Source organism: Chiloscyllium plagiosum, unplaced genomic scaffold (assembly GCF_037043375.1).
Source record: "Chiloscyllium plagiosum isolate Xiang-an unplaced genomic scaffold, Cpla_swu_hap1 HiC_scaffold_5, whole genome shotgun sequence".
Taxonomy (NCBI): domain Eukaryota; kingdom Metazoa; phylum Chordata; class Chondrichthyes; order Orectolobiformes; family Hemiscylliidae; genus Chiloscyllium; species Chiloscyllium plagiosum.
The window spans coordinates 58139202-58166433 of record NW_028270143.1 but is presented as its reverse complement, the minus strand read 5'-3'; the positions used below and the strand labels follow the sequence as shown (position 1 = coordinate 58166433).

Here is a 27232-nt window from a genome sequence, read left to right as displayed (position 1 = left end):
CCTATCTTTTAGTCAACTTCTAATCCATGCTGCCAAGGACCTATAAATACTAAAAATTTCTAATTTGCAAAACAATCTATTATGTGGCACCTTATCAAACGCTTTCTGAAAGTCCAAATAACCAACCTCCACAGCACTGCCCTTATCCACTGCCTGTGTCACCTTGTCAAAGAATGCCATTAAATTTGACAAAGCCATGTTTACTATTTAGTATTAACTTATTTTACTCTATGTATATTTATCTTATCCTGTATTATGGCCTCCATCCATTTTCCCACTATGAATGTCAGGCTGACAAGTCTGTAGTTTCTTGAGTTATTCTTTGCCCCTTTCCTTAACTACAGTATCACATTTGCAATCTTACAGTCCCCCAGGACTAATCTTTCAGAGGGTTCTGGAAAATTTCTGTCAATGGCTGCACAATTTGTTCCCTTCCCTCTCTCAGCCATCTAAGATACAGGTCGTTCTGCTCTAATGCCCAATTCGTCAGTGCAAATTTGCTGTATTTCAATTGATTAATAGGGGACGCTGCTCCTAAAGTGTAAAATTTTAAGAAGTGTTTTGGCTTTCGCACAATTGCATCCCAACATTTAAATGTTATTTACATTATGCGATTCTTGTATTGACTATTGTCAATACCTGGGGCCTGGTGACTTCTCTATCTGGAGTGCTGCCAGCCTTTTCTCACCTTTTTTTTAATGTATCATTATACTGCTAGTTGCTCAACACCCATATTTTCAACTGGGCCATTGTCATCATTTTCTAATTTGGTAAAGACAGAAGCAAAGTATTTATTTAGTATCTCTGTTATGCCCTTTGCTTCAGTGAGAACTTACCCTGCAGGTTCCTCATGGGGCCCACTTGTCCTTTGCAAGTCTTTTACTGTTAATATATTTGAAGAACATTTTACTATTTGTCTTAGCGCAGCCTGCTACCCTTTCCTCATGTTTCCTCTAGCCTTCCTAGTTCCATCCTTAGTTTCTCTCCTGCAAAACCTGGGAAAAAGTTGCTACCAGAACATATGCCCAAAGAAAATGTGTTTGGAGGGTCAACCAAAGTATGCAAAGCAATGATCACAGACACTTTTGGTTGCTGTAGCCAGGACAGGAATGGAGAGGCTATGTAAGGTGGCATGGTTGAAAGGTGATTTGGAAGACAGTGCAGTGAATGCAGGAGAAACGAAAAGGTGCTGTAAGATGGAGGATGATATCCAAGGCTGAAGGATCTTTGTTTATATAGCAAAGAGGAAGACAGCTATTACATTATCTGAGATAACCATGGTGTCAGGGTTAGGTGGATCATACAGAATAAGGATAAGCAAGGAAAAGTGATGAAACAAGTTGAGATATTTTACAAAGGAAGGGAGATGTCTAATGGAATACACTAGAGGGCTCCAGTCCAAAACGTCCATTTTCCTGCTCCTCTGATGCTGCCTGACCTGCTGTGCTTTTCCAGCAACACACACTCAACTCTGATCTCCAGCATCTGCAGACCTCACTGTCTCCATGACAGGTGGGTCTTAGGCAGTCGATACACTTGAGAGTTCATAGAATCCCAACAATGTGGCCCTTCAGCCCAACCAGTCCACATCGACCCCCCCAAAGACCCATTCCCCTACCCTATATTTACCCTTGCTAATGCACCTAACCTGCACATCCCTGAACACTATGGGCAATTTAGAATGGCCAGTTCATCTAACCTGCACACCTTTGGATTGTGGGAAGAGACCGGAGCACCCAGAGGAAATCCACACAGACACTGAGAGAATGTGCAAATTCCACACAGACTGTCACCCGAGGTTTGAATTGCACCCGGGTCCCTGATGTTGTGAGGCAGTAGTGCTAACCACTGAACCACTGTGCCGCCCATGTTCATTGATAACTATTTCGAAATCAACATGATGTTGGAATACAAGCAAAAATGCTAAGCTAGTCAGGCAGCTTCTGTGGAGAGAATCACCATTAAAGTTTCAGGTCGGTGACTTCCTATCAGAGCTCTGAAAGCTCATCAACCTGAAATATTAACTGTTTCTCTCATGGATACTATCTGATCTGTTGAGTATTTAGGAATTTTCTATTTTCAAGCTGAAATGTGGTTGTCAGTTTGTATGGTGAAAGTCCCTTGTGGAGTCTCACTGAGGTTTCGAGCCCTACTTTGGATACAATAGGAATGAGTAACTCATTGCCAAATAATGTGTTAAAATAACAGTTGCATTAAGCAATTAACAAGTAATTAGACTTGGTAAAATAGAATTTAAAAAGTACAAGCTCCAACCCCAAATTAATTTGTTCAAGACAGCTCCCTAATATGGTATAGTTCCTTTGGTGCACGTGTTGTCAAAATGCAAAATAACTTTGCACGTATTGGTGTTTCCAGTTAATCAACATTGCTTTCTCTTCACTAGTTGTTCAATCTTCTCTGGCTGCAGGAGCAAATATTGGACGATTTGTCCTCTTTATGTTCAGTTTCTGGCACCATTGCAGCCTCTGGTGCCTCCATCCAGACTGTCTCTCATCAAGAGTCTGAGAAAGCAAAAGCCAGCAAGGTTAAAGGGATGTTGGGTTTTACAGTTTAAGGACTTAAATATAAAAGGATGTTTTGCTGTTTGAGTTGTGGTTAGACCACATCTGGAGCACTGTGTACAGTCCATACAGCATACCTTGAGAGGAATTTTTGTTTTGGAAGAAAAGTACCACAAATTAATTAAAATGTTTCCAAGGTTTCAAGAGTTAGATAATTATGAGAGACTACACAATATACGGAAAGATGAGGTACAGATTAATTCTTTCTGCTGTAAGTCCAGGGCAAGAAGAAAATATTTAAAATCAGATCCAGGCATTCATGAGTTAAATCAGGAAACACCCTTTCACACAAGGGATGGTTGAATTAAGGCATTCTCTTACACAATGAGCACCAAATGCCACCTCACTTTTTAAAAATCTTAGAATTGTAACTTTCTGGTATCATTTAGCAAAACTCTATCTATAGTACCATGGCAGATGAATACAATTAACACATGATCTTATTGAGGGGTCAAAAGATGTTGAATTTGATGGTATTTAGTTCCTCAGATTGTTTTTGTGCTCTATTTTAGAACTGTTGTTCTGATCCCAATCTGAGCACTACTTGTATTTTTAATGATTGCCTGAAAACTGTGATCAGTGGTGACCAGTTTTACTAGCCAAATCTTTGATTACATTTTAATGAATTTCACCTGAACTCGATATCTTTGTTACCTGATTTCAAATGTTTAGTACTTCCTCAGTCAACACTAATTCCACTTTGAGGTGTAGACTGCTCAGGGTTTCCTCTGTATATGTTTTATGCTTTATTTTTTATCTCTTGGTCATTTGAATCATGCTGTTTTGGAACTTAGTGTCCTTTTCAACTTTGAGTTCATATATTTATAGAAATGTATGACTTGTTACTGTTTATTACTGTTTAACATGTAGTAAGGCAGTTGCCAACCCTTTTCACCTTGTTTCTTGTTCATTCAGTCCACTGTGTTACCCAAAGCTTTATGCATTGAAAACAATCCCTTTTGCTTTTACTCCTGCATGATTTCATTGGTGATTTCATCACTTTTCCCTCATGTTCTGTATCCATCTTATATGCAATAATATTTTGAAATATAATCCACTATCGTCTGTTTTCCCATCTGACAGTCCTGCACTATTCAGTTTCTTTAGCTTGCCCTCACAAACTTTGAATAATTCTCTGAAGAGAAAGAAATTGCAGGGTTACAGGAGAAATGCAGGGAGGAGGACGAGTTGAGTTGCTGTTGCAGAGAGCCAGTGGAGATATGCTGGGCTGAATGGCTACTTTCTGTGCTGTAATCAATCTTTAACTGGATGAAAATCTGTCTTTCTAATGCTGAATGTTTCTATTGGACTCCTCTTTTCCATTTTAACTCTGAACTTCAACTGCACCCTGTTGTGGTCATACTGTTATTTTCTGACGCTGCTGCTTTTGCCTGATAGATAATATTTAACCCAATCTCACCCATTCTAGTGGTTTCATTGGTCAACGTTCAATATCTATATTGTGTCCAGAATAATATTTTCACTCCTTTTGTACCGCTTACTCATTTTCTAAATCTATTCCAGTTACAATCACCTATAAAACAATATAAAATATTATTAGACTTGATCAACTTCTTCCCTGAAAGCAGTGTAGGCCAGACTGTTCAATTTTTTTAAGGTAGGGGTCGATGAATTCTAGACTAACAATGGAGTCAAAGTTTATTTCGGGTAAATAGGAAAGTGATTTGAGGTCGCAATCAGATCAACCATAATGGCTGATTAGGCTAAAAGTATCCTTTTATCTTTCATTCACGTGATATGGGTATTGTTGGTCAGTATTTATTGCCCATTCCTAATTGCCCAGAGGCGGTTACAAGTCCACCACATTAATCTAGATCTTACTTCCAGATTTTTAATTTAATTCAAATTCTACTACCAGCCATAGTGGGATTTGAACCAAGGTCCCCAGAATATTACTTGGATCTCTGAATTTTATAGACTGTTGATAATACCACTAGGCTGTTGTCTTCCCTTTTTCCATTGCTTATTCATGCTCCTAAGTAGACCATCAGAAAAAGAAGTAGAAATTAGGCCATTTGGCCCACCGAGTCTGCTCTGCCATTCGATCCTAATGTTAGGTTTTTCAACCCCATTTTCCAGCTTTATCGCCATAAGTGATCCACTTTGCAATTGAGAGCTTATCTCTCTCTCTCTTTTAAATATATTCAATGACCTGGCTTCCATAACCTTCTACGACGGTGAATTCCACAGACTCCCCACTATCTGGTTAAAGAAGTTTCTCCTTATCTCCATTCTAAAGGGTCTTCCCCTTACTCGAAGCTATGCCTTGGGGTCCTCTGCTCTCCTGCCAATATCCACTTCCCAACCTCCACTATATTCAGGCTGCTCACTATTCTGTAAGTTTGAATCAGATCCCCCCTCATCCTTCTAAACTTCATGGAGTATAGTCCCAGAGTCCTCAAAGTTTCCTCCTATGTTAAGCCTTTCATTCCTGGGATCATTGTCATAAACGTCCTCTGGACCTGCTCCAGGGCCAGTACATATTTCTTGAGGTATGGGGCCCAAAATTGCTCACAATACTTGATAAAGCTCTGGTCAAGCCACATTTAAAGCGGCAGAAGTACATCCCTGCTTTTATGTTCTAGTCCTCTCAAGATGAATGACATTATATTTGTCTTCCTAATTACCAACTCAACCTGCAGGTTTACCTTAACAGAAACTTGGACTAGGACTTCTAAGTCCATTTGCAGTTCATATTTCTGAATTTTCTCCCCATTTAGAAAATAGTCGATGCTTCTATTCTTCCTACCAAAACGCATGACCTCTCACTTTCTCACATTGCATTTCATCTGCTACTTCTTTGTCCACTCTCCTAACATGTCTAAATCTTTCTGTAGCCTCCTCAATACTGCCTGCTCCTTCACCTTTCTTTGTATTATCTGCAAAAGTAGACAGAATGTCCTCAGCTCCTTCATCAAGATCATTAACGTATAAAGTGAAAAGTTGTGGTCCCAACACAGCCTTGTGGAACGCCACTACCCACTGACTTGCATCCTGAGAAGGACCCTTCTTTGGAGTATATGTTCTTCCTGACCTTTGGTTGCCTATACTAGAGACTGGTCATTGATTTCTTTTTTCCTTTCCCAGTGTTGACTGAGATGAGTTAATACATGTTATAGTCAAGTTATCTTTCGAATGAAAGGCTTCATTCTCCCAAACAGGAATTGGAGCATATTAAAACTGAAGAAGCTAATGCTTGGAGCTTGTGTAACAAACAAAAATGAGAGCAAGGAGGGGCAATGAAAGAAAAAACATAAAATAAATCATGTATATTAAAATATTTGACAAATAGTTCAGAAAGAGAATTGGCATTCTTTGGTAGGAGGTGGGAGCATGAAGGAAGTGGATTAGTTAGGAAAGGGAGGGCAAAAACTGGTGGGGTTATTCAATAAGTAATTTGCTTTGAAGCTTACATAAGAGTAGGAAAAAAGGGAGCAGCTATATCCTAAATTCCTTAAAAGTAAAATGACAGATATTAAAATAAAAGGAAATAATTATAAAGGTTAATTAGGCAAAAGGGCAGGCATTGTTCTAAGACCTGGCAAGAAACCCAAGGGAAATGATGGAACAAATTGTCAGGATTAAAGAAGTAATTTTTATGGGTCCTGTTGAGAGTTGAGTGTATGACAGAGAATCAAAGTTTGTCAATTTAATACTCATTTCCTAAAAAAGAAACATAGTTAATCTAGGTTGTTACTGATTCTGTAGTTTAATAATTATAATGGAGAAGGTTTTGGCATGATCAACTTAAAGTAAATTACTCACCAGTTTGAGGAGAAAATAATTGCAAGCAACCAGCACACATTTCAGAAAAGAGCTTTGTGTTTAACAAACTGATAGAGTTCTTGTAGCTGGTCACTGATCCAGGCAAATGCAGGAGATATAAATGCTTTTAGAAAATCCCTGGCACGGTGATATGCAAAAGGGTGTTAGAGAAGGACTAGTTTCTCAAAATAGTTGAAAATGTGTCAGTTGCACTATGCAAGATTGTGTTCTGTAGCTATTTCTATTCACACATCAGTGATTTCAATACAAGAATTGGTATCTTAACTATACTTGCAAATAGTGTTAGAATAAGAGGATTGTAAATAATTCTGAGAACCCAATGAAGTTACAAGGTAATACAGATAAAGTGGTGATATAGGCAAAAAAAAACTTGAGTTCAATTACAGAAGAATTTTGGCTTTAAAATGTCCTCTGAATAGGACAGTACTTCTTGATATGCAATAGCAGAAAAATTGACTTTAAGTTAAGTATTAAAACACTGCAAGTTTTTAGAGGCTATAAAATAGCTAAAGAAAAATGGGGTTTATGGCAAGAGGTGTTGAATATTAAAAATAGAACATGATGAAACTGCAAAACCAGCAGTTGGAGTATTGTGTTTGGTTTTAGGCTGCACACTATGACACTGAGACAATAGGGATTTTGATACAGCATATTTACTCATAGAGAAGGGTCGCTAGACCCAAAACATTAACTCTGCATTCTGTCCACAGATGCTACCACATCTGCTGAGTTTCTTCAGTAACTTCTGTCTTCATTTCAGTTTTCCAGCGTCTGCAGTTGTTTTCATTTCAACTCATATTCTCTGTTGTACAAGGAAATAACACCAAGAAAAGCTTGAAACAAATTGGGAGATGTTTGATCAGGACTTAGACGTTTGGGGATTTAATCGAAAGAAATAATTAAAATTAAGAAGGGAAAAACAGATTGTTTCCAGCAGTTGAGGGCTCTTAAATGAGGTGCCCTGATGTACTTTAGGGATGCCCAACCTATGGCCCAAATGACCACAGGTGGCCTGCCTGAGCATTTTATGTATTTCATCATAGACTCTTTTTCTTCCCTGTGCACTGCTGTAGCCTTACTGGTGAACCTGTCAGGAGGTCAAGGTCTCCCCACACCCATTTCACTGTCCTTTTTACTCCATCCCCTTTAAATTCAAGAAAATAATCTGTATTACACATGAAAGGAATTCTGCTCGAACTATCAGCGAGCTTCTCATTGAAATAAACAGAGGTTGTGGAGTTTCCGGCCGGTACTGAGAATGAGTGGCTTTCTATGAGACTCTAGCTTGGAGCGGAGGGGATGGAGATCTGAGTTGCGCCTAGTACATGGGAGTGCGGCAGAAGGGAAGTGTGAGCCATGTCTTGACAGTGAGGTGGGAATTCTGGTCAGGTGGCTGGGTTGCTCCTGTTAATTTTTCTTTCACTTCAGTTTTGAAGAAGAACTTGCCTTTACCAAATTACAATTAAGTGTGTCTGGGAAATAAAAAAGCTTGACCACTTTAATTTCACCACGAGAAGCTTGCTTGTGAGGTAATAGTGCTGGAAGAATTTCTTTGGCATGCAAAGCCTGACAGATTATTTTGTTGAGGTTAGAGGATGAAGTAAGAAAGACAATGAGAGGGGTGTAGAGAGAGGGAAAGAAATGAAATTCTGGGAAAGAGAAAAGGGAAATGGAGAGAGGTAAACCAGGCAATGAGAGGAGAAAACCTTTGGCTGAAGTCAACTCACTTCCAACCCCATTTTCATGTGAATTCCAGCAAGGCTAGCTCAATTATGCCCCACCATATCCTGCCAATGTCAGCATTAGTTAAACCCAATTCATCTTAGAGGAGAAAGTGAGGTCTGCAGATGCTGGAGATCAAAGTTGAAACTTTATTGCTGGAACAGCACAGCAGGTCAGGCAGCATCCAGGGAACAGGAGATTCGACGTTTCGGGCACAGGCCCTTCTTCAGGAATGAGCAGAGAGTGTTCAGCAGGAGAAGATAAAAGGTAGGGAGGAGGGACTTGGAGGAGGGGAGTTGGAAATGTGATAGGTGGAAAGAGGTCAAGGTGAGGGTGATAGGTCGGAGTAGGGTGGAGGCGGAGAGGTCAAGAAGAAGACTGCAGGTCAGGAAGGCGGTGCCGGGCTGGAAGGATCCGGCTGAGACAAGGTGGGGGGAGGGGGGATGAAGAAACTGGTGAAGTCCAAGTTCATCCCCTGCGGTTGGAGGGTTCCCAGTCGGAAGATAAGACGCTCCTCCTCCGACCGTCGGGTTGTTGTGGTTTGGCGGTGGATGAGTCCAATGACCTGCATATCCTCGGTGGAGTGGGAGGGGGAGTTGAAATGCTGTGCCACAGGTTGGTTGGGTTGGTTCGTCCGGGTGGCCCAGAGGTGCTCCCTGAATCGCTCCGCAAGTAGGCGGCCTGTCTCCCCAATATAGAGGAGGCCACACCGGCTGCAGCGGATGCAGTAGATGATGTGGGTGGAGGTGCAGGTGAATCTGTGGCGGATATGGAAGTTTCCCTTGGGGGCTTGGAGAGAAGTGAGGGGGGAGGTGTGGGCGCAAGTGTTGCACCTCCTGCGGTTGCAAGGGAAGGTGCCGGGAGTGGTGGTTGGGTCGGTGGGGGGTGTGGATCTGACAAGGGAGTCGCGGAGGGAGTGGTCTCTACGGAAAGCTGATAGGGGAGGGGAGGGAAATATATCCTTGGTGCTGGGGTCTGTTTGGAGGTGGCGGAAGTGACGGCGGATGATGCGCTGTACATGGAGATTGGTGGGGTGGTAGGTGAGGACCAGTGGGGTTCTGTCCTGGTGGCGGTTGGAGGGGCGGGGCTCAAGGGCGGAGGAGCGGGAAGTGGAGGAGATGCGGTGGAGGGCACCGTCGACCACGTCGGGGGGGAAATTGCGGTCCTTGAAGAAGGAGGCCATCTGTGTTGTACGTATTTTGAACTGGTCCTCCTGGGAGCAGATGCGGCGGAGACGAAGGAATTGGGAGAATGGGATGGCGTTTTTACAGGGGGCAGGATGGGAGGAGGTGTAGTCCAGGTAGCTGTGGGAGTCGGTAGGTTTGTAGTAGATGTCCGTGTTGATTCGGTCGCCTGAGATAGAAACAGAAAGGTCTAGGAAGGGGAGGGAGGAGTCCGAGACTGTCCAGGTGAATTTGAGGTCGGGGTGGAAGGTGTTGGTGTAGTGGATGAACTGTTCAACCTCCTCGTGGGAGCACGAGGTAGCGCCGATACAGTCATCAATGTAGCGAAGAAAAAGATGGGGGGTGGGGCCAGTGTAGTTGCGGAAGATGGATTGCCCAAAATCCACAAACCTGACTGCCCCGGACGACCCATCGTCTCAGCCTGCTCCTGCCCAACCGAACTCATCTCGGCATACCTCGACACGGTCCTGTCCCCATTAGTCCAAGAACTCCCCACCTACGTTCGTGACACCACCCACGCCCTCCACCTCCTCCAGGATTTCCGCTTCCCCGGTCCCCAACGCCTTATCTTCACGATGGACATCCAGTCCCTATACACCTCCATCCCCCATCACGAAGGACTCAAAGCACTCCGCTTCTTCCTTTCCCGCCGTACCACCCAGTACCCTTCCACCGACACCCTCCTTCGACTGACCGAACTGGTCCTCACCCTGAACAACTTTTCTTTCCAATCCTCCCACTTTCTCCAAACAAAAGGAGTAGCCATGGGCACCCGCATGGGCCCCAGCTATGCCTGCCTCTTCGTAGGGTATGTGGAACAATCCATCTTCCGCAACTACACTGGCCCCACCCCCCATCTTTTTCTTCGCTACATTGATGACTGTATCGGCGCTACCTCGTGCTCCCACGAGGAGGTTGAACAGTTCATCCACTACACCAACACCTTCCACCCCGACCTCAAATTCACCTGGACAGTCTCGGACTCCTCCCTCCCCTTCCTAGACCTTTCTGTTTCTATCTCAGGCGACCGAATCAACACGGACATCTACTACAAACCTACCGACTCCCACAGCTACCTGGACTACACCTCCTCCCATCCTGCCCCCTGTAAAAACGCCATCCCATTCTCCCAATTCCTTCGTCTCCGCCGCATCTGCTCCCAGGAGGACCAGTTCAAAATACGTACAACACAGATGGCCTCCTTCTTCAAGGACCGCAATTTCCCCCCCGACGTGGTCGACGGTGCCCTCCACCGCATCTCCTCCACTTCCCGCTCCTCCGCCCTTGAGCCCCGCCCCTCCAACCGCCACCAGGACAGAACCCCACTGGTCCTCACCTACCACCCCACCAATCTCCATGTACAGCGCATCATCCGCCGTCACTTCCGCCACCTCCAAACAGACCCCAGCACCAAGGATATATTTCCCTCCCCTCCCCTATCAGCTTTCCGTAGAGACCACTCCCTCCGCGACTCCCTTGTCAGATCCACACCCCCCACCGACCCAACCACCACTCCCGGCACCTTCCCTTGCAACCGCAGGAGGTGCAACACTTGCGCCCACACCTCCCCCCTCACTTCTCTCCAAGGCCCCAAGGGAAACTTCCATATCCGCCACAGATTCACCTGCACCTCCACCCACATCATCTACTGCATCCGCTGCAGCCGGTGTGGCCTCCTCTATATTGGGGAGACAGGCCGCCTACTTGCGGAGCGATTCAGGGAGCACCTCTGGGCCACCCGGACGAACCAACCCAACCAACCTGTGGCACAGCATTTCAACTCCCCCTCCCACTCCACCGAGGATATGCAGGTCATTGGACTCATCCACCGCCAAACCACAACAACCCGACGGTCGGAGGAGGAGCGTCTTATCTTCCGACTGGGAACCCTCCAACCGCAGGGGATGAACTTGGACTTCACCAGTTTCTTCATCCCCCCTCCCCCCACCTTGTCTCAGCCGGATCCTTCCAGCCCGGCACCGCCTTCCTGACCTGCAGTCTTCTTCTTGACCTCTCCGCCTCCACCCTACTCCGACCTATCACCCTCACCTTGACCTCTTTCCACCTATCACATTTCCAACTCCCCTCCTCCAAGTCCCTCCTCCCTACCTTTTATCTTCTCCTGCTGAACACTCTCTGCTCATTCCTGAAGAAGGGCCTGTGCCCGAAACGTCGAATCTCCTGTTCCCTGGATGCTGCCTGACCTGCTGTGCTGTTCCAGCAATAAAGTTTCAACCCAATTCATCTTACCCCCATTTATCACCCCCTCTCTTGATGATCTTGAATTCGGGTTGATTCTTTATCTCTGTAACTTTCCTTGTTAACCAAAATTGCAAAATTAGCTGTAGCTTTGCTGTTTGGCATTTTGTTAACGGGGTTAATTTTTATTAATTACTCATTTAAATGATTGATTGATTGCTTTTTAACTCTTTGATTGAAGTTCATGCTCACTATTGTGGCAACCCTTATCTTTCTGAAATTTTCTCTCAGCCCTTGCTATCCTTCAAGATATATAAGACATTAGTATATTTTTTGTTGACAAAATGTGCGTTCAGGCCTATATCACATATCTAAGTTTTTGTCTACAGGAGTAGTGCCAGAAGACTGGAGGATAGCAAATGTGGTTCCCTTGTTCAAAAAGGGGAGTAGGGATAACCCTAGTAACTATAGGCCGGTGAGTCTCACTTCTGTTGTGGGCAAAGTCTTAGAGAGAATTGTAAGGGATAGGATTTATGCACATCTGGATAGGAATAATGTGATCAAGGATAGTCAGCATGGTTTTGTGAAGGGCAGGTCGTGCCTCACAAACCTTATTGAATTCTTTGAAAAGGTGACGAAGGAGGTTGATGAGGGGAAAGCGGTAGACGTGGTATATATGGATTTTAGTAAGGCGTTTGATAAGGTTCCCCATGGTAGGCTACTGCAGAAAATACGGAGATATGGCATTGAGGGTGAGTTGGAGGTTTGGATTAGGAATTGGCTGGATGGAAGAAGACAGAGGGTAGTAGTTGATGGCAAAGTTTCTTCATGGAGTGCCGTCACTAGCGGTGTTCCGCAAGGATCTGTTTTGGGACCATTGCTGTTTGTCATTTTTATAAATGACCTGGAAGAGGGGTTAGAAGGTTGGGTGAGCAAGTTTGCGGATGATACGAAAGTCGGAGGAGTTGTTGACAGTGAGGAAGGATGTGGCAGGTTACAGCAGGATATAGAGAAGCTGCAGAGCTGGGCAGAAAGGTGGCAAATGGAATTCAATGTAGCTAAGTGTGAGGTGATTCACTTTGGGAAGAATAACAAAAAGATGGGGTACTGGGCTAATGGTCGGATACTTGGTAGTGTGGATGAGCAGAGGGATCTTGGTGTCCATGTACACAGATCTCTGAAAGTTGCCACCCAGGTAAATAGTGCGGTGAGGAAGGCATATGGCGTACTGGCTTTTATTGGTAGAGGAATTGAGTTCCGGAGTCCTGAGGTCATGATGCAGTTGTATAAGACTCTGGTGCGGCCGCATCTGGAATATTGTGTGCAGTTTTGGTCGCCATACTATAGGAAGGATGTGGAGGCACTGGAACGGGTGCAGAGGAGGTTTACCAGGATGTTGCCTGGTATGGAAGGAAGATCGTATGAGGAAAGACTGAGGCACTTGGGGCTGTTTTCATTAGAGAAAAGAAGGTTTAGGGGTGACTTGATTGAGGTGTACAAGATGATTAGGGTGTTAGATAGGGTTGACAGCGTGAACCTTTTCCCGCGTATGGAGTCGGGTATTACAAGGGGGCATAGCTTTAAATTAAGGGGGGGTAGATATAGGACTGAAGTTAGGGGTAGGTTCTTCACTCAGCGAGTCGTGAGTTCATGGAATGCCCTGCCAGTAGCAGTGGTGGACTCTCCCTCTTTATGGGCATTTAAGCGGGCATTGGATAGGTATATGGAGGATAGTGGGTTCGTATAGGTTAGGTGGGCTTGGATCGGCGCAACATCGAGGGCCAAAGGGCCTGTACTGCGCTGTATTCTTCTATGTTCTATGCCCCACTGTTTTCAGCAAATAAATGCATGTTTAGCATTGTGCCTGGCTCTTAATACAAGACATATTGCCAAGATGAAGCGCAGGAGTTCAGACTTGCCTACATGAAGCAAATTGCGCATCACTACTGATGACCAGAAATGGAATCTTCCCCCCCCCCCCAAAAAAAATGATTTCAAACTAAAAGTTATGATATTCGCTAACTCATCAAATAACTAGGGTGCACAAAAGGAATCAAGTCTTGGTGGAAAAATTATGTGAAGTGATTGGAGGAGGAATTCATTCTAAATTCTGTAGGTGAGATAAAAGTGACAGCCTTTGATATCAAGGCTGCAGCTGGAAATGTGTTGCTGGAAAAGCGCAGCAGGTCAGGCAGCATCCAGGGAACAGGAGAATCGACGTTTCGGGCATAAGCCCTTCTTCAGGAAGCTCCTGAAGAAGGGCTTATGCCCGAAACGTCGATTCTCCTGTTCCCTGGATGCTGCCTGACCTGCTGCGCTTTTCCAGCGACACATTTCCAGCTCTGATCTCCAGCATCTGCAGACCTCACTTTCTCCTATCAAGGCTGCAGTCAAACAAGTGTGCTATCAAGGAACCCTCACAAAACTGGAATCAGTATATATATCAGATGGCAAACTCTCAATAGTGATGGCTGTTGGAGCTCAGTCATCTTAGTTCCAGAACATCTCTACAGGAGCTCCTTGGGGTAGAGTCCCAGCTCCAACCATCTTCAGCTGCTTCATTATTGACCTTCCCTCCATCGTGAGGTCAGAGGTGGGGATGTTTGCTGATGATTGCACAATGTTCAGCAACATTTGTGACTCTTCAGACACTGAAGCAGTCCATGTCCAAATGCAACAAGATTTGGCAAATATCCAGGCTTGGGCTGACAAGTGGCAAGTAACATTTGTGCCACAAAAATGCCAGGCTATGACCACCATCAATAAGAGAGAATCTAACCATTGCCCCTTGACATTCAATGGTGTTGTCATTACTAAATCCCCCACTATCAACATCCTTGGGCTTACCATTGACCAGAAACTGAACCTGGATCAACCACACAAACAATGGCTACAAGAGCAGTCAGAGGCTTGGAGTACTGTGGCATGTAACTCCTGACTCCCTAAAGCCTGTCCCATCATCTGCAGGGCACAAGTCAGGAATGTGATGGAATACTGCCCACTTGCCTGGATGGGTACAGCTCCAACAACTTTCAAGATTCTTCACTCCAAGCAGGACAAAGCAGCCCATTTGTGCTGGCAAACATCCTGTCTGTTCACCATCTGCGCTGAACCATTTTGCCCTGATTTGGAGGAGAATGTAGCTGGTTTAATTAGTAAATTTTTGAATGATACAAAGATTGGTCATGTTGTGGACAGTGAGGAGGATCGTAGGAGAAAAAAGCAGGATATAGATCAGTTGGAGGCATGGGCAGACAAATGGCAGATGGAATTTAATCTGGACAAATGTAAAATGATGCATTTTGGAAGGTCAGGTAGAGGTGGAAATTGTACAGTGAATGGCAGAACCCTTAGGATTGTTGATATGCAGAGGGATCTGGTGTACACGTCCACAGATCATTGAAAGTGGTAACGCAGGTAGATAATGTAGTAAAATAAAGGCTTATGGCATGCTTCCCTTCATTGGAAGCATTCAACAATAAATGATCTGAGGAAAGGGCAGCAATGACCAATGTTACACAGAATTCATCTTTGTGATGTAGTAGTCCAACTTGATCAAATATTTCTGAGATTGGGAGCAGTCTGAGGCAATGGCTGGGTGAGAAATTGATTTAGGTTATGAGGAGAGGGAATCTATAGTAAGAAGAAGTGAATATCATGGCTTTAGTCTTTCCCGGTGTGGAGAAAATGTTGGCACATCTCGGACTGAATGTTAGAGAAGAATGAGATGAGAATAAGAGTAACAGATCCACCAGCATCAAAGCAAAGTTAAAGTGATTGAATAAATCCTGACCTGTACCAAGAAACTAGTTGGTAGATATAAATGTACAAGTAATTTAATCTTATAGACTTTTATAATATGTATATTGGATAGGGTCGAAACCCAAACCCTTTACTACTTTTCAAAACCAAGTTGATGCCTCCTTTTATCACTGGACCGTTCTCAAGCTATTTTCTGTCATAACCCCAATAACATTTGCAACTCTTCAGGAATTTAACCATTCCATATCTGCATACACCAAAACATGGATAAAATTCAGGTTTGGACTAACAAGTCAGCCAGTGATCCTTTCCAACAGAGGTTAGCGGTCTAATCATCTCTTTTTGATTTTCAGCAGCATTCGATGCCTTCCCCACCTTCAACAATCTGGGATTTGTCATCAACCAATAGTCTAATTGACTTGACAATGTAAATATTTGTGGCTGTATGAGCAGGAGAAAGCATGGGAATTCTGCAGCAAATATATCTTTCCCTGTCCTCTCTTCCCCCTTCCCCTGCATCCTCCCCGATTCCCACTCCTCTTTTTTTCTCTCTCTGTCTGTCTCTCTCTCTCTCTCTCTCTTCCCCTCCCTATCTCCCACTTGTCCGTCTCTTGCCCCTCTATTTCTCTTTCCCTCCCCTTTTCCTTCCGTCTCTTTTAGTAAAGTTTTCGACAAGTTCCTACATAGACAAATTAGCAAGAAGTGGATTTAAATTGGCTCAATTGTCGGAGACAGAGGATGATGACAGAAGGCTGCTTTAGTGACTGGAAACCAGTGTCCAGTGGCATACCATGGGGATCTGTGCTCAGTTCCCTGTTCTTCATCATTTATGAAAATGACATAGATGACTGTGTGGAGATGTTGGATAAGTTTGCAGATGACATAATGATTAGGTGATTAAAGGTGAGGTAGTGTCTTTGGGTACAAGAAGATAAAAAGGGATGGTCAAATGGGCAGCTAAGTTTCTTCTGGAATTTAATCTTAAAAAGTGTGAGGTGATGCACTTTGGAAAGAGTCATTTGTTAAGGAAATTAGTCAATGACTAGCATGACACTCAGAAGTTCCGTGGAATAAAGGAACCTTGGAGTGTTTCTGCATAGATCTCCTGAAGGCAAAAGGCCTTGTTTATAGGGTGGTGAAAAAGGCTTATGGGACACTTGACTTTATAAATCAAGGCATAGATTACAAAAGCAGGGAAGTCCTATTGAAGTTGTATACAATTTTAATGAGACCACAGTTAGAGTTATATGTGCAGCTTTGACTGTTACATTGCAAGAAGGTTATTATTACACTGGAGAGATGTAGAGGAGATTCACCAGGAGGTTGCCTGGGATGGAACATTTAATTTATGAGGTAAGGTTGGATAGGCTTAAGTAGTTTTTCTTAGAGCAGAGAATACTGAGGGGTGATCTGATTGAGGTGTGTGAGATTATGAGGGGCATGCACAGAGTAGATGAAGAGCACCTGTTCCTCTTAGTTGAAGGTCAGTCTCGCACAGTTACAAGGTGAGGAGGCAGGAGGTTTACGGGTTGTGAGCAAAATCCTTTTTATCCAGAGGGTCGTAACAGTCTGGAATGCCTGGGAGTGCCGGAGAGGCAAATTGCCTCACATTCATTAAAAAGTATCTGGATGTGCACTTAACGCTACATAACATTCAAGGCTATGGGCCAAGTACTGGTAAATGGAATTAGGTTGAAAGTCAGGTATTTCTCTTGTGTTGGTGCAGGCTCAATGGATAGAAGGGCCTCTTCTGCACTGTATGATTTGATGATTACCTTTCTCTCTGTGCCTGGATCTCAAAAACACTCATCTTCTGCACTCTCATTCACTCCCTCTCACCACTCTCTTCCTGTATCACCCTGTCTACCCACTCCCCGCCTGCCCCCTCTGTCTCTCTCTCTCCCCAGTCATCTGTCTGTGTCACTCTCACTGCCTGTCTCTTTCAGCCCCCCATCCCTTATCACCCACTATCTCTCATCCTCTCCTCTCCTCTTCTACTACCCCTCTCTCCCCCTCCCCCCCACTCCTCCGCCCAACTCTTTCTCCCCACTCTTACCACCCCCACTCTTCACCCCTTCCCCTCTGTCCTCCCTCTCTTCCCCCTTCCCCCACTTCCCTTCCCCCTCTCTACCTCCACCCCCTCTCTTCCTCCACCCACACATCTCATCTCTCTCTCTCTCTCCATTCTTCCCAATTCTTTTCTTTTTTTTTTCTCTCTCTCTCTATCTCACTCTGTGTCTCTGTCTCTTTGCATGTCTGTCTGTCACTACTCTGCCCCTGACCCATTTTTCCCTCTCTCTTCTCTCTTCCCCATGCCCCCACCATAAGAAAATAGTCTATAAGGTAACATGTCAAGACTATGATTGAATACTCTTTGTCTGGACATGTGCACCTCCAACAACATTTAAGACTGTCAAGAAGGTTTTAGGATTTAGGATAATGCACCCCATTCATTAGCAATCCATTTACAACCTTAAATGTTCCTTCACCGACTATACGTAATGGCAGCCATATATACAATTTACAAGATGCATTGTAACAAGTTGCCAAAGCTCCTTTCAATCCTGCATCTTTACCACTTGAAGAGACAGCAGATAAATGGGAACAACACCCTCACCTATAAGTGCTATCCAAGTTGTACAGTATTCTGTGGATAGAAAGTGCCATTCCTTTATTGTCACTGAATCAAATTCCAGGATTTCTCTCCTTTAACGTGTGTGCAGTACATATTTGTAGTTTTTCAACAAGGTGGTTCACAAGTAAGTTGCAATTAATGATAGGCAACAAATGGTCAGAATCACAAATGAATGAAAAAGGTTATTGGTTGTCTTTACTAAGAGTTGGGAATAGCATTTGGTTAGCCACAACAAAGGTTTGGAAGAAATAAACAATGTGTCCTCAGAATATGGCAGACTTAAATCAGCTTTCGGCAATAAATACTTGTAATTGTTGGATTACTGAGTTCATGTGTTATGGTTTGAAATAGGATATGTTGGGCTGAAAGATGGAGGGAGATATAGTGCACGTGGGTCCGTTTCATATTGGGTCCGTTTCATATTGGAACATTGGGCCCTTTGTGGCAGAAGAGTCATAAGAGTGGAGCAATACCTTTTGTAGGTATACTGAGTATCACTCTGAAGATGTTTTAAAGTATTTTAGCAGGATGTTCCCAGGGTTGGGGTTTTTGAGCGATGGGGAGAGACCAAATAGGCTGGGGCTGTTATCCCTGGAGTGAGGTTTATAAAATCATGAAGGGCATGGATAGGGTAAATAGACAAGGTCTTTTCCCTGGGGTGGAGGAATCCAGAATAAGAGGGCATAGGTTGAAGGTGAGGGGAAATTTTTAAAAGGGGCCTAAAGAGCAAACTTTTTTTCAAGTAGAGGATGGTGCGTGTATGGAATGAGCTGCCAGAGGAAGTGGTGGAGGCTGGTACAGTTACAACATTTTAAAGGTATCTGGATGGGTATATGAAAGGAAAGGTTTAGAGGGATAAGGGCCAAACGCAGGCAAGTGGGACGAGATTAATTTAGGATATCTGATTGGCATGGACGAGTTGGACCGAGGAGTCTGTTTCTATACTGTTACATACTGAGGATTAATACGTTGTTTATCTCTTCCAAACTTTTTACTGTGATTCGATGATTGGGCACCAAAATACAATATTCAACATTTGAATTAGGTTCACAGAAAATAAACAGCTAAAACAAATGTGGAGATATGTAGAATCATAGTAAAGAAAGAAATAGTAATGGAGCGGTTCATTTAAGATAATGATGTGGGAACAATGTCAGTATATTTCCAAAAGTAAAAAAAAATGCAAACTGAAAAGAAATGCTCAATGAGAGGGAAGCAAGTAGGTCAGGCAGCTTTGAAGTTCTTCAGAATGGAAACCAACGCTTCAGTTATTTTGTTGAGTAGGCTGAAGTTTAAAAACAGGGCCTTGATAATAAAATGGAATATCAGGGTAAATATATTCAGGTCATGGGAAGATTGAACACAGTAATATAGAAGTGCCAGAATGGAATTTTGTAACTAAAGATCGAACCTTTTCTTGTCACCATAGTCCTATAAATAGGAAAATAGCTGACTTGTTTTGATATGCTTTTAATTTTTGCTCCGGCAGACAATTTTTGCAGTGTATCGTTTGCCCATGAATTATCAATGCTGTTAGGTATTGTATTTAGATGTGTAATTTAAGAATGAAGGATTGGATACTGTTTTCCAACTCTGCAAAATGGTCACTTGGATTAATTAACAACTTGTCTCATGTTTGGCATTGTTTGAAAATGTCCCACTGAAATGAATACTAGTCATGAGCATCCTTGGAGCCTGTTAATTTAGAGGTAGCTACCTTTTATGAGTTAAATTTGTTTGGTTTCTGTTAAATCTAGACAATGATTATGTGATGTAATATGTACATTGTTAAATGAAACATGACTCTCAACCAATGTTTGAAAAGTGTTATTTGTTTGGGCAGAACTTCTTTCCAGAGCAAATGGTAATTTGTTGCCAAGGGTTAAATGGAAGTAGCCCACATTCACAGATCTTGCAGGTAAGTAGATTATACTTTAGAAAGCTATTGAGAGTATGGAACTACACATGTTTTGATTTGATTATCATTTAAAAACGTAGAAGTAGATCAAAAGAAATTGTGGTAAATAAGTAGGATGAGAAAAAATGACAGCATCTTTCGTTTTAAGAATCTGAAGAGTCTAGAAGGAGGTTAAACTGATTACACCGTTATAAGGCTGTATGAAATAGTGAGATACAGCAGGAATTTCTGTGCAAAGACTTGATTTCCAAAACAATTTAAGGGGGAAATTGTGTCGATTCATTTTCAAGAATCACAAAGAACTCAACAGAAATTTCCAACAAGTATCCATAAGAAATAGGAGCAGAAGCAAGCTATTCAGCCCATTGAGACTGCTCTTCTTTCAGTGAGATCACAGCTGATTTGATAATCCTCAGCTCTACTTTCTTGTCTCCAATATTCTTGATTCCCTTACTGATGAAAAAAATCTGTTTATCTCAGCCTTGAATATATTTAATGACCCAGCATCACCAGCTCTCTGTGGCATAGAGTTGGTATAAGTTCACAACCCTTTGAGCAAAAACGTTTTTCCTCATCTCTGCCTTGTATGAGCAACCCCTTATTAATCTGAGATTATGTTCTCTAGACTGTCTGACTAGGGGAAGCAACCTCTCTGCATCTACACTGTCAAGTCCTCTAAGAATCTTGGATGTTTTAATAAGATGGCCTCTCATTCTTCTATATATTCCAAAAGATACAGGCCCAATCTACTCAATCTGTCTTCATATGACAGTCTCTCCATATCTAATATCAGCCAAGTGAATTAGTTTGGATTGCTTCCAATGCCAGTAGATACTTTATTAGGCGCCCAAAACTGTTCACAGAATTCCCACTTTGGTCTGACAAATACTGTGTATAGTTTTAGCAAAAACTTGCTAGTTTTATAAAACCAAGAACTGTGTATGCTGCCAATCTGAAATAAAAACAGAAATTGCCAGAGAAACACAGCAGGTCTGGCAGTATCTGTGGAGAGAAAGCAGAGTTCTGATGAAGGGTCACTGGAAATGTTGACTCTTCTTTCTCTATACAAATGCTGCAGACTTAGAGTTTGTCTAGTCATTTCTGTTTTTGCTCCCTTCTTCTATATTCCATTCTCTTTGCAACAAAGGCCAACATTCTATTTGAATTCCCTCTTATCCCCTGAACTTGTTTGGATGCTACCTTTTGGTGATTCATGGATGAGGAATCCTAAATCCCTCTGTTCTATAGCTTTTTGCAGTCTTTCTCCATTTAAATAATGTTCACTTCCAATGCACATAACCTCACATTTCCCACAATTAGCTGTGGACTGGTGGAACAGACCACAGGAACAGTGTAACCTACTCCTCCCAGACCTTAAACTGCAGAATTATCTGAAAGGAATTCCAAAACATAGACCTTAGTTGAAGGTACTGCTACCAATATTGTCTGAAGGATATGAGCAATTGCACAAGTGTTGAGAATAATAGAAATACTGAGTTTGTGAGGTTGCAAGGTAATACAGAGAAAAGTTGAGGTGGGCGAGAGGCCAATTAAATTTCCGCTTCAAACGATAGAATGATCATTTCAAACCTGGATCAGGAGCCACTATAAGTCAGCAAGAGCCATAGTTATAGGCGAGCAGACATCCATGTGGGATTGTTGCAAGCAGGATTTTACATGAGTTGACATTTATGAAAAGTAGAACAGAATCCAGAAAGCATCGGATTCATCAGTTTCATTATGACAAGGAAAATATGGTTCAGGTGCTCACACGGGAGTCTTATTTAATGCTGAGATCATGAACAGTCTAGATCTATCAAACACAATGCTCTGCAACCTCTCAGTTGTTAAATCCTGATCCTTAGTCTTGCTGTCCCTAGCAGCTCTTAAACTGTTGCCCTCTGTTCCCTCTGCTGTAGACCCCTTTTGCAAAAGCAAAATACTGTAGGTGCTGAAAATCTGAATCAAAGACAGAAATGCTAGGCACCATTAGTTTGTCTAACAGCATCAATAGATGGAAAAACAAAGCTGTTGTCTTTGACTCTTAAATATCTTAAGACCTCTATCCAGTGCTCCCAGATGCTCATATCTACTTTCCCAATGTATATATGTCTTTTCTCCCTAATTTAAGAATCTTGCTTTTCAATTTCTGATTCAATGTGACCAGTGTAATCTGAGGTCTGGTGGTCTGTTAAATTTTGCAGCATGCATTTACTTTCCACAAATATTTATGAAACCAGATTTGAATGGATTTTTTTCTCTTTTTCATTTTTGAATTATAATACTGGTATAAATCTTGTTACAGAACTTCCTGAACTCAAACAGTTGTCCAGAAATTCAAGGATCTTTGCATGTAAGGGAAGTGGGAAGAAAGTCCTGGAAGAAACTGTCTGTGTTTCTGCGACGATCAGGACTTTACTTTTCTTCAAAAGGAGCTTCAAAGGTAAGTTACAGTTTAGAGCATTTAAATCTGTAAAAGGACATTTTTCAAGTTGGAGGTTATATTTTATATCATAGCATAGAATAAGGCACACTTCGGAAATCATCACTGTATGGTGTTTTGGATTATACTGGCCAGTAAAGTACAGTTGTAATCTTATGCTTCTATTAACATATCTGCAGTTTTCCTCTAGTACTGAACTATATCATATCAGTTAAAATCTTTGGAGTCATGCCATCTTCAGGCATGACTGGTAAGATTAGTGTCTACAGTAGATTTCCTACTTGTTTTCTCACTTGGTGTACTATATATGTGTTGATTTGCCACATGTTTCGAAGCTACCAGTAATATCCTTGGTCACAAAGCAAGAAAGTACTTGGTTTTAGCATGCTTTATAACTTATTCAAAATGTCACAACATGAGTATCAACTATTAGTCACTTTTGACACTATCATTGCTACCGTATAGAAAAAAAGACCATATACAATCTGTAAACAACACATTCCGAGTTGAAAGGAAATACTGGCGAACAGTCCCTGCTATTGAAGACTCCCATGAGATCTGTGAAAATGTCGATTTCCAGTTTTGCATGTGGCTGTGGACTGCTGCAGTATAAGACTGGTTGTGGGCTAATGCTATCTATATCGCCGATATGCCAATATTAACATTGTGCAGAGATATCATTAATCCAAAACATCTTTGGACCAGCCATATAAATGCTGTGGCTATAAGAGAAGGTCAGAGGTTGAAAATTCTGTTTTAAACTAGTCATGTCTTGACTTCCCAAAGCCTGGTTTCGACCGACAGGATTCAGGTCAGGAAGGTGATGAAATGCTATGTCTTGATTAGCTTCAGAAACACTTGAGTTCAGCACCATTAAAGACAAAACAACCTGTTTGATCAAAATTTCATCCACCACTTGTCACAGCAGTCATCTCTACCATCTATAAAATGCACTGCAGTAATTTGCCAAGGCTTCTTTGACAGTATGTTCCAAAATTGTGTCTCTGCCTTTTAGATGGACAAGAGCCACAAATGCATTAGAAAACAGCTACTTACAAAATCTTCTCGAAGTGACATCCTGATTTGGATATATCTGTTATGGTGAAAATTGTGGAACTCTGTCCCTAATAGAACTATGGGTGTTCCTACACCACTAAGACTGCAACAGTTCAAGAGATGGCACATCATCACATTCTCCAGGTCTATGGACAATAAATGCTAGCCTTGCCAGTGATGCTCACATCCCATGAATTAATTTTTCAAAAGGTTTAATGTGATTATGGGCAGTAATTTACAAATTCTAATCTTTTTATCTTATCATTTGCACAGGAACCAAGACATCTTCAACTCCTTGCTGACATTGAAGACAATAATGTATTTTCTTTGGTATCTGGCAAAAAAATATACAGTGCGCCAACTGACTATGGCTTTTGTATAAAGGTACTTTTTTCTAATTGGATTATTTATACAAATATTAATTTGTCCTTTTTCAATATTTGGAATAATGAATGTGGGTTATTTATAAATATCACATTTTTTCCTGCATGCAGCATTGAGGTTTTCAAGTTTTAAAAAAATGATTTTTAATTATTTACTTGCTCTGCTGTACATTATTTCCCATGACTTCAGAATTCCATGTTGAACACTGAACAAAATATTCCACAAATAACTTCAATTAAATATTCACTTCATTGTCGATGTCACATACCTTGCTTCAATGAGTACAGATATAGAATGAATAATTTTGTTCACATACAAACATATGAATCATAAACAAGATTCGACTGTTAAGCCCTTGATCCTGCTGTGCCATTCAGTATGATTATGATTAGATTGTAAACTCTGTCACATTCCCCACAGTCCTGATAACCTTTCATCCCCTTAACACGCATCTATCTTCCTCAATAAATTCAAAATATTCAACGAGTCAGCTTCTACCTTTTTAGGCAGAAAGATCCAAAGACTCAGGACTCTCTAAGAGAAAAATGTCTCTTGATTGCTGTTTTAAATTGATAACCCCTGATTTTTAAACAGAGACCCCTCATTCTAAATATTCTGTACATATCTACCCTATGAAGACTCCTCAGAAACTTATATGTTTCAATTAAGTTGCCCCTTGCACTTCTAAACAGTAGCTGATGCACATCTAGTCTGACCAACATTCCCTCATAAGATGACTCATCCCAAGTTTGAGTATTTGTTGAGTAAACCTTTATTGAATGACTTCCAACATGCTTACATCTGTCCTTAACTAAGGTGGCTAATATTGTGCAAAGTACATCAGATGTGGACCCTCAAGTGCTGTATATAACTGGCGCATGATCTCCATATTCAGTTCCCCTTGTGATAAATTCTTGCATTTTATTAGCTTCCTTTATTACTTATTGGACTTACATGCTGACTTTATGCAATTCATGTCGAAGGATAACCAGACCCCTCTGCATCTTAGAGCTCCAGATTCTTGTCATTTAGATAATATGCTTTCAAAATAGGCTATTTCATGTTTTCCCACATTGTACTCCATTTGGCACATCTTTGCCCAACAACTTAAACTACCTATGTCTTTTCATAGTCTTCAGCAAATTTGGTAACCATACCTTTGGCAAACCAACCCTTCACCTAAGTCATTTATGTAAATTGTAAACTGTCAAGATCCTAGCACCAATCCATGTGGCACACCACTCATTGTATGTTGCCACCTTAAAAAAGATTCGTGACTACTCTCTGCATCCTATTACTCAGCTAACATCTTATCCTCTATACCATAAGCTTTAATTTTCCACAAGAATCTTTGATGCAGCACTTTGTCAGATGCCATTGGAAATCTAAGCAGATTGCATCCACCAGTTCCCCTTTGTTCACAGCATGTCATTAGTTTGATCAAATATGTTTTCTCTTTCATGCTATATTATAAATCTTTAAATAAAGGTTTCTAACATTTTTCTCTATGACAGCTATGTGAACTAGAGTGTAGTTTCTTGCTCTCTGTTGCCCTGTCCTTTTAAATTAAATGTTCCACTTGCTATCTTCCAATCTTGTGGGACTTACACACTTAATGGAAAGGTCCTGGGGCATGTTGCTGAGCAAAGAGACTTTGGAATGCAGGTTCGTAGTTCCTTAAAAGTGGAGTTGCCGGTGAATAGGATAGTGAAGAAGGCGTTTGGTATGCTTTCCTTTATCAGAGCATTGAGTATAGGAGTTGGGAGGTCATGCTGCGGCTGTACAGGACATTGGTTAGACCACTTTTGGAATATTGTGTGCAATTCTGGTCTCCCTCCTCTCTGAAGGATGTTGTGAAACTTGAAAGGGTTCAGAAAAGACTTACAAGAATGTTGCCAGGGTCTGAGGATTTGAGTTATAGGGAGAGGCTGAATAGGCTGGGGCTGTTGTCCTTGGAGTGTCGGAGGCTGAGGTTTATAGAGGGTTAGAGATTTATAAAATTATGAGGGGCATGGATAGGATGAATAGACAAAGTCTTTTCCCTGGGGTGAGGGAGTCCAGAACTAGAGGGCATAGGTTTAGGGTGAGAGGGGAAAAAAATTTAAAAGGAATCTAAGGGGCAACCTTTTCACACAGAAGGTGGTGCATGTATGAAATGAGCTGCCAGAGGAAGTGGTGGAGGCTGGAACAGTTGCAACTTTTAAAAGGCATCTGGATGGGTGTTTGGAAGGGTGTAAAGGGATATGGGCCAAGTGCTGGCAAAAGAGTCTAGGTTAGGTTAGGATATCTGGATGGCATGGAAGATTTGGACCAAAGGGTCTGTTTTTGTACGTCTCCATGAGTATCCCTGAATTAAGGGAGTTTTGAGAATTTAAAATCAATTCTTCAACTATCTCAACAGCCATTTCTTTTCAGATACTTCAATAAAGTCCATCGGGACCTGGGCACTTGTCAGCCCTCAGATTACTCAACAGATTACTCAGTACACCTTCTCTGGTGATCGTGATTTTCCTGATTCCTCCCACTTCCTGATTTGTTGCTGTCTCTGGCATTTTGCTTATATCAGCTGCAGTGAAGACTGACAAAATACCTGTTCAATTCATGTGCCATTTCTTATTTTCCATTTCTATTTTATTCGATTCGGCTAATGCCCTAGTCTAACTTAGTATAGGCTCAATGCTCTCTTTAACTCATTGTCTTTGAATATTTATTGAAGCTCTTACTTTGTGTTTATATTTCTGTATAGTTTTTTTTTGTCTTGTATTATAATGGTTCCTTCTTAATTTTCTAGTTATTCTTTGCTATTTTTATATTCAAGTCAATCTTCTGACCAGCCTCCTGTCTGTGCTCAAATTTATGCCTCTTCCTTTAGTTTGATGCTATCTTTCATGTTTCTAGTTATTCATGGATGATAAATCTGTCCTTTGGAGTTTTTCTTGCTCATGGAAATGTATTTTTTTCTGTGTATTCTGAAATAAATCTTAGATGTCTAACACCGCATCTGTATTGACCTATCCTTTAACATAATTTTCCAATTCACATTAGCCAATTCTTCTTTTGTGCCCTTATAATTGCAGTTTTTTTTAAAGAACTCTCAGACACACTCCTCTTCCCCTCAAACAATTGAAAAATTCAGTCATATTATGGTGACTGCTCCAAGGGGAATGCTCACACTGAGGTCTTGAATTATTTATAATTTGTTGCATAGTACCAAGTTTAAATAGCCTGCTCTATGATCGGTTCTAAGTAAAAATAATTTAAAAAAAAAATCCATATCCATGTTGTAAAAGTACTTTATGAACTCCTAAGCTCGTCTACCTTGCCCAGCTGACTTTTCCAATCTATATTTAGATTAATATCTCCTATGATGTAACTTTCTGACAAAATAGAAATATAATTAATTTGGTTTAGCTGTTCATTGCCAAATATGGCTGGCCTATTAGTTGCTGCTGTTATTGCAAAACTAGTACTGGCTTAGAATGCAAATCTAACACCAAGTTACCTGACTTTATTCAAATGGTCATCTTAAATCTCTTTCTC

General features: G+C 41.8%; 1 protein-coding gene across 8 annotated transcripts in view; it reads left to right on the top strand.

Annotated features, from left to right (window-relative positions):
- grb10b (growth factor receptor-bound protein 10b) overlaps window positions 1-27232 on the top strand; it is a 208759-nt gene that overhangs the window by 140474 nt on the left and 41053 nt on the right. For 7 of the 8 annotated variants that reach the window (XM_087987201.1, XM_087987204.1, XM_043690122.2 and 4 more), the window contains 3 exons: window positions 19735-19809; window positions 22115-22252; window positions 23582-23692. In XM_087987201.1, the coding sequence (XP_087843327.1) occupies window positions 19735-19809; window positions 22115-22252; window positions 23582-23692 (324 nt within the window). The remainder of the gene's footprint in view (window positions 1-19734; window positions 19810-22114; window positions 22253-23581; window positions 23693-27232) is intronic. The other variant, XM_087987203.1, reaches the window with a different exon arrangement.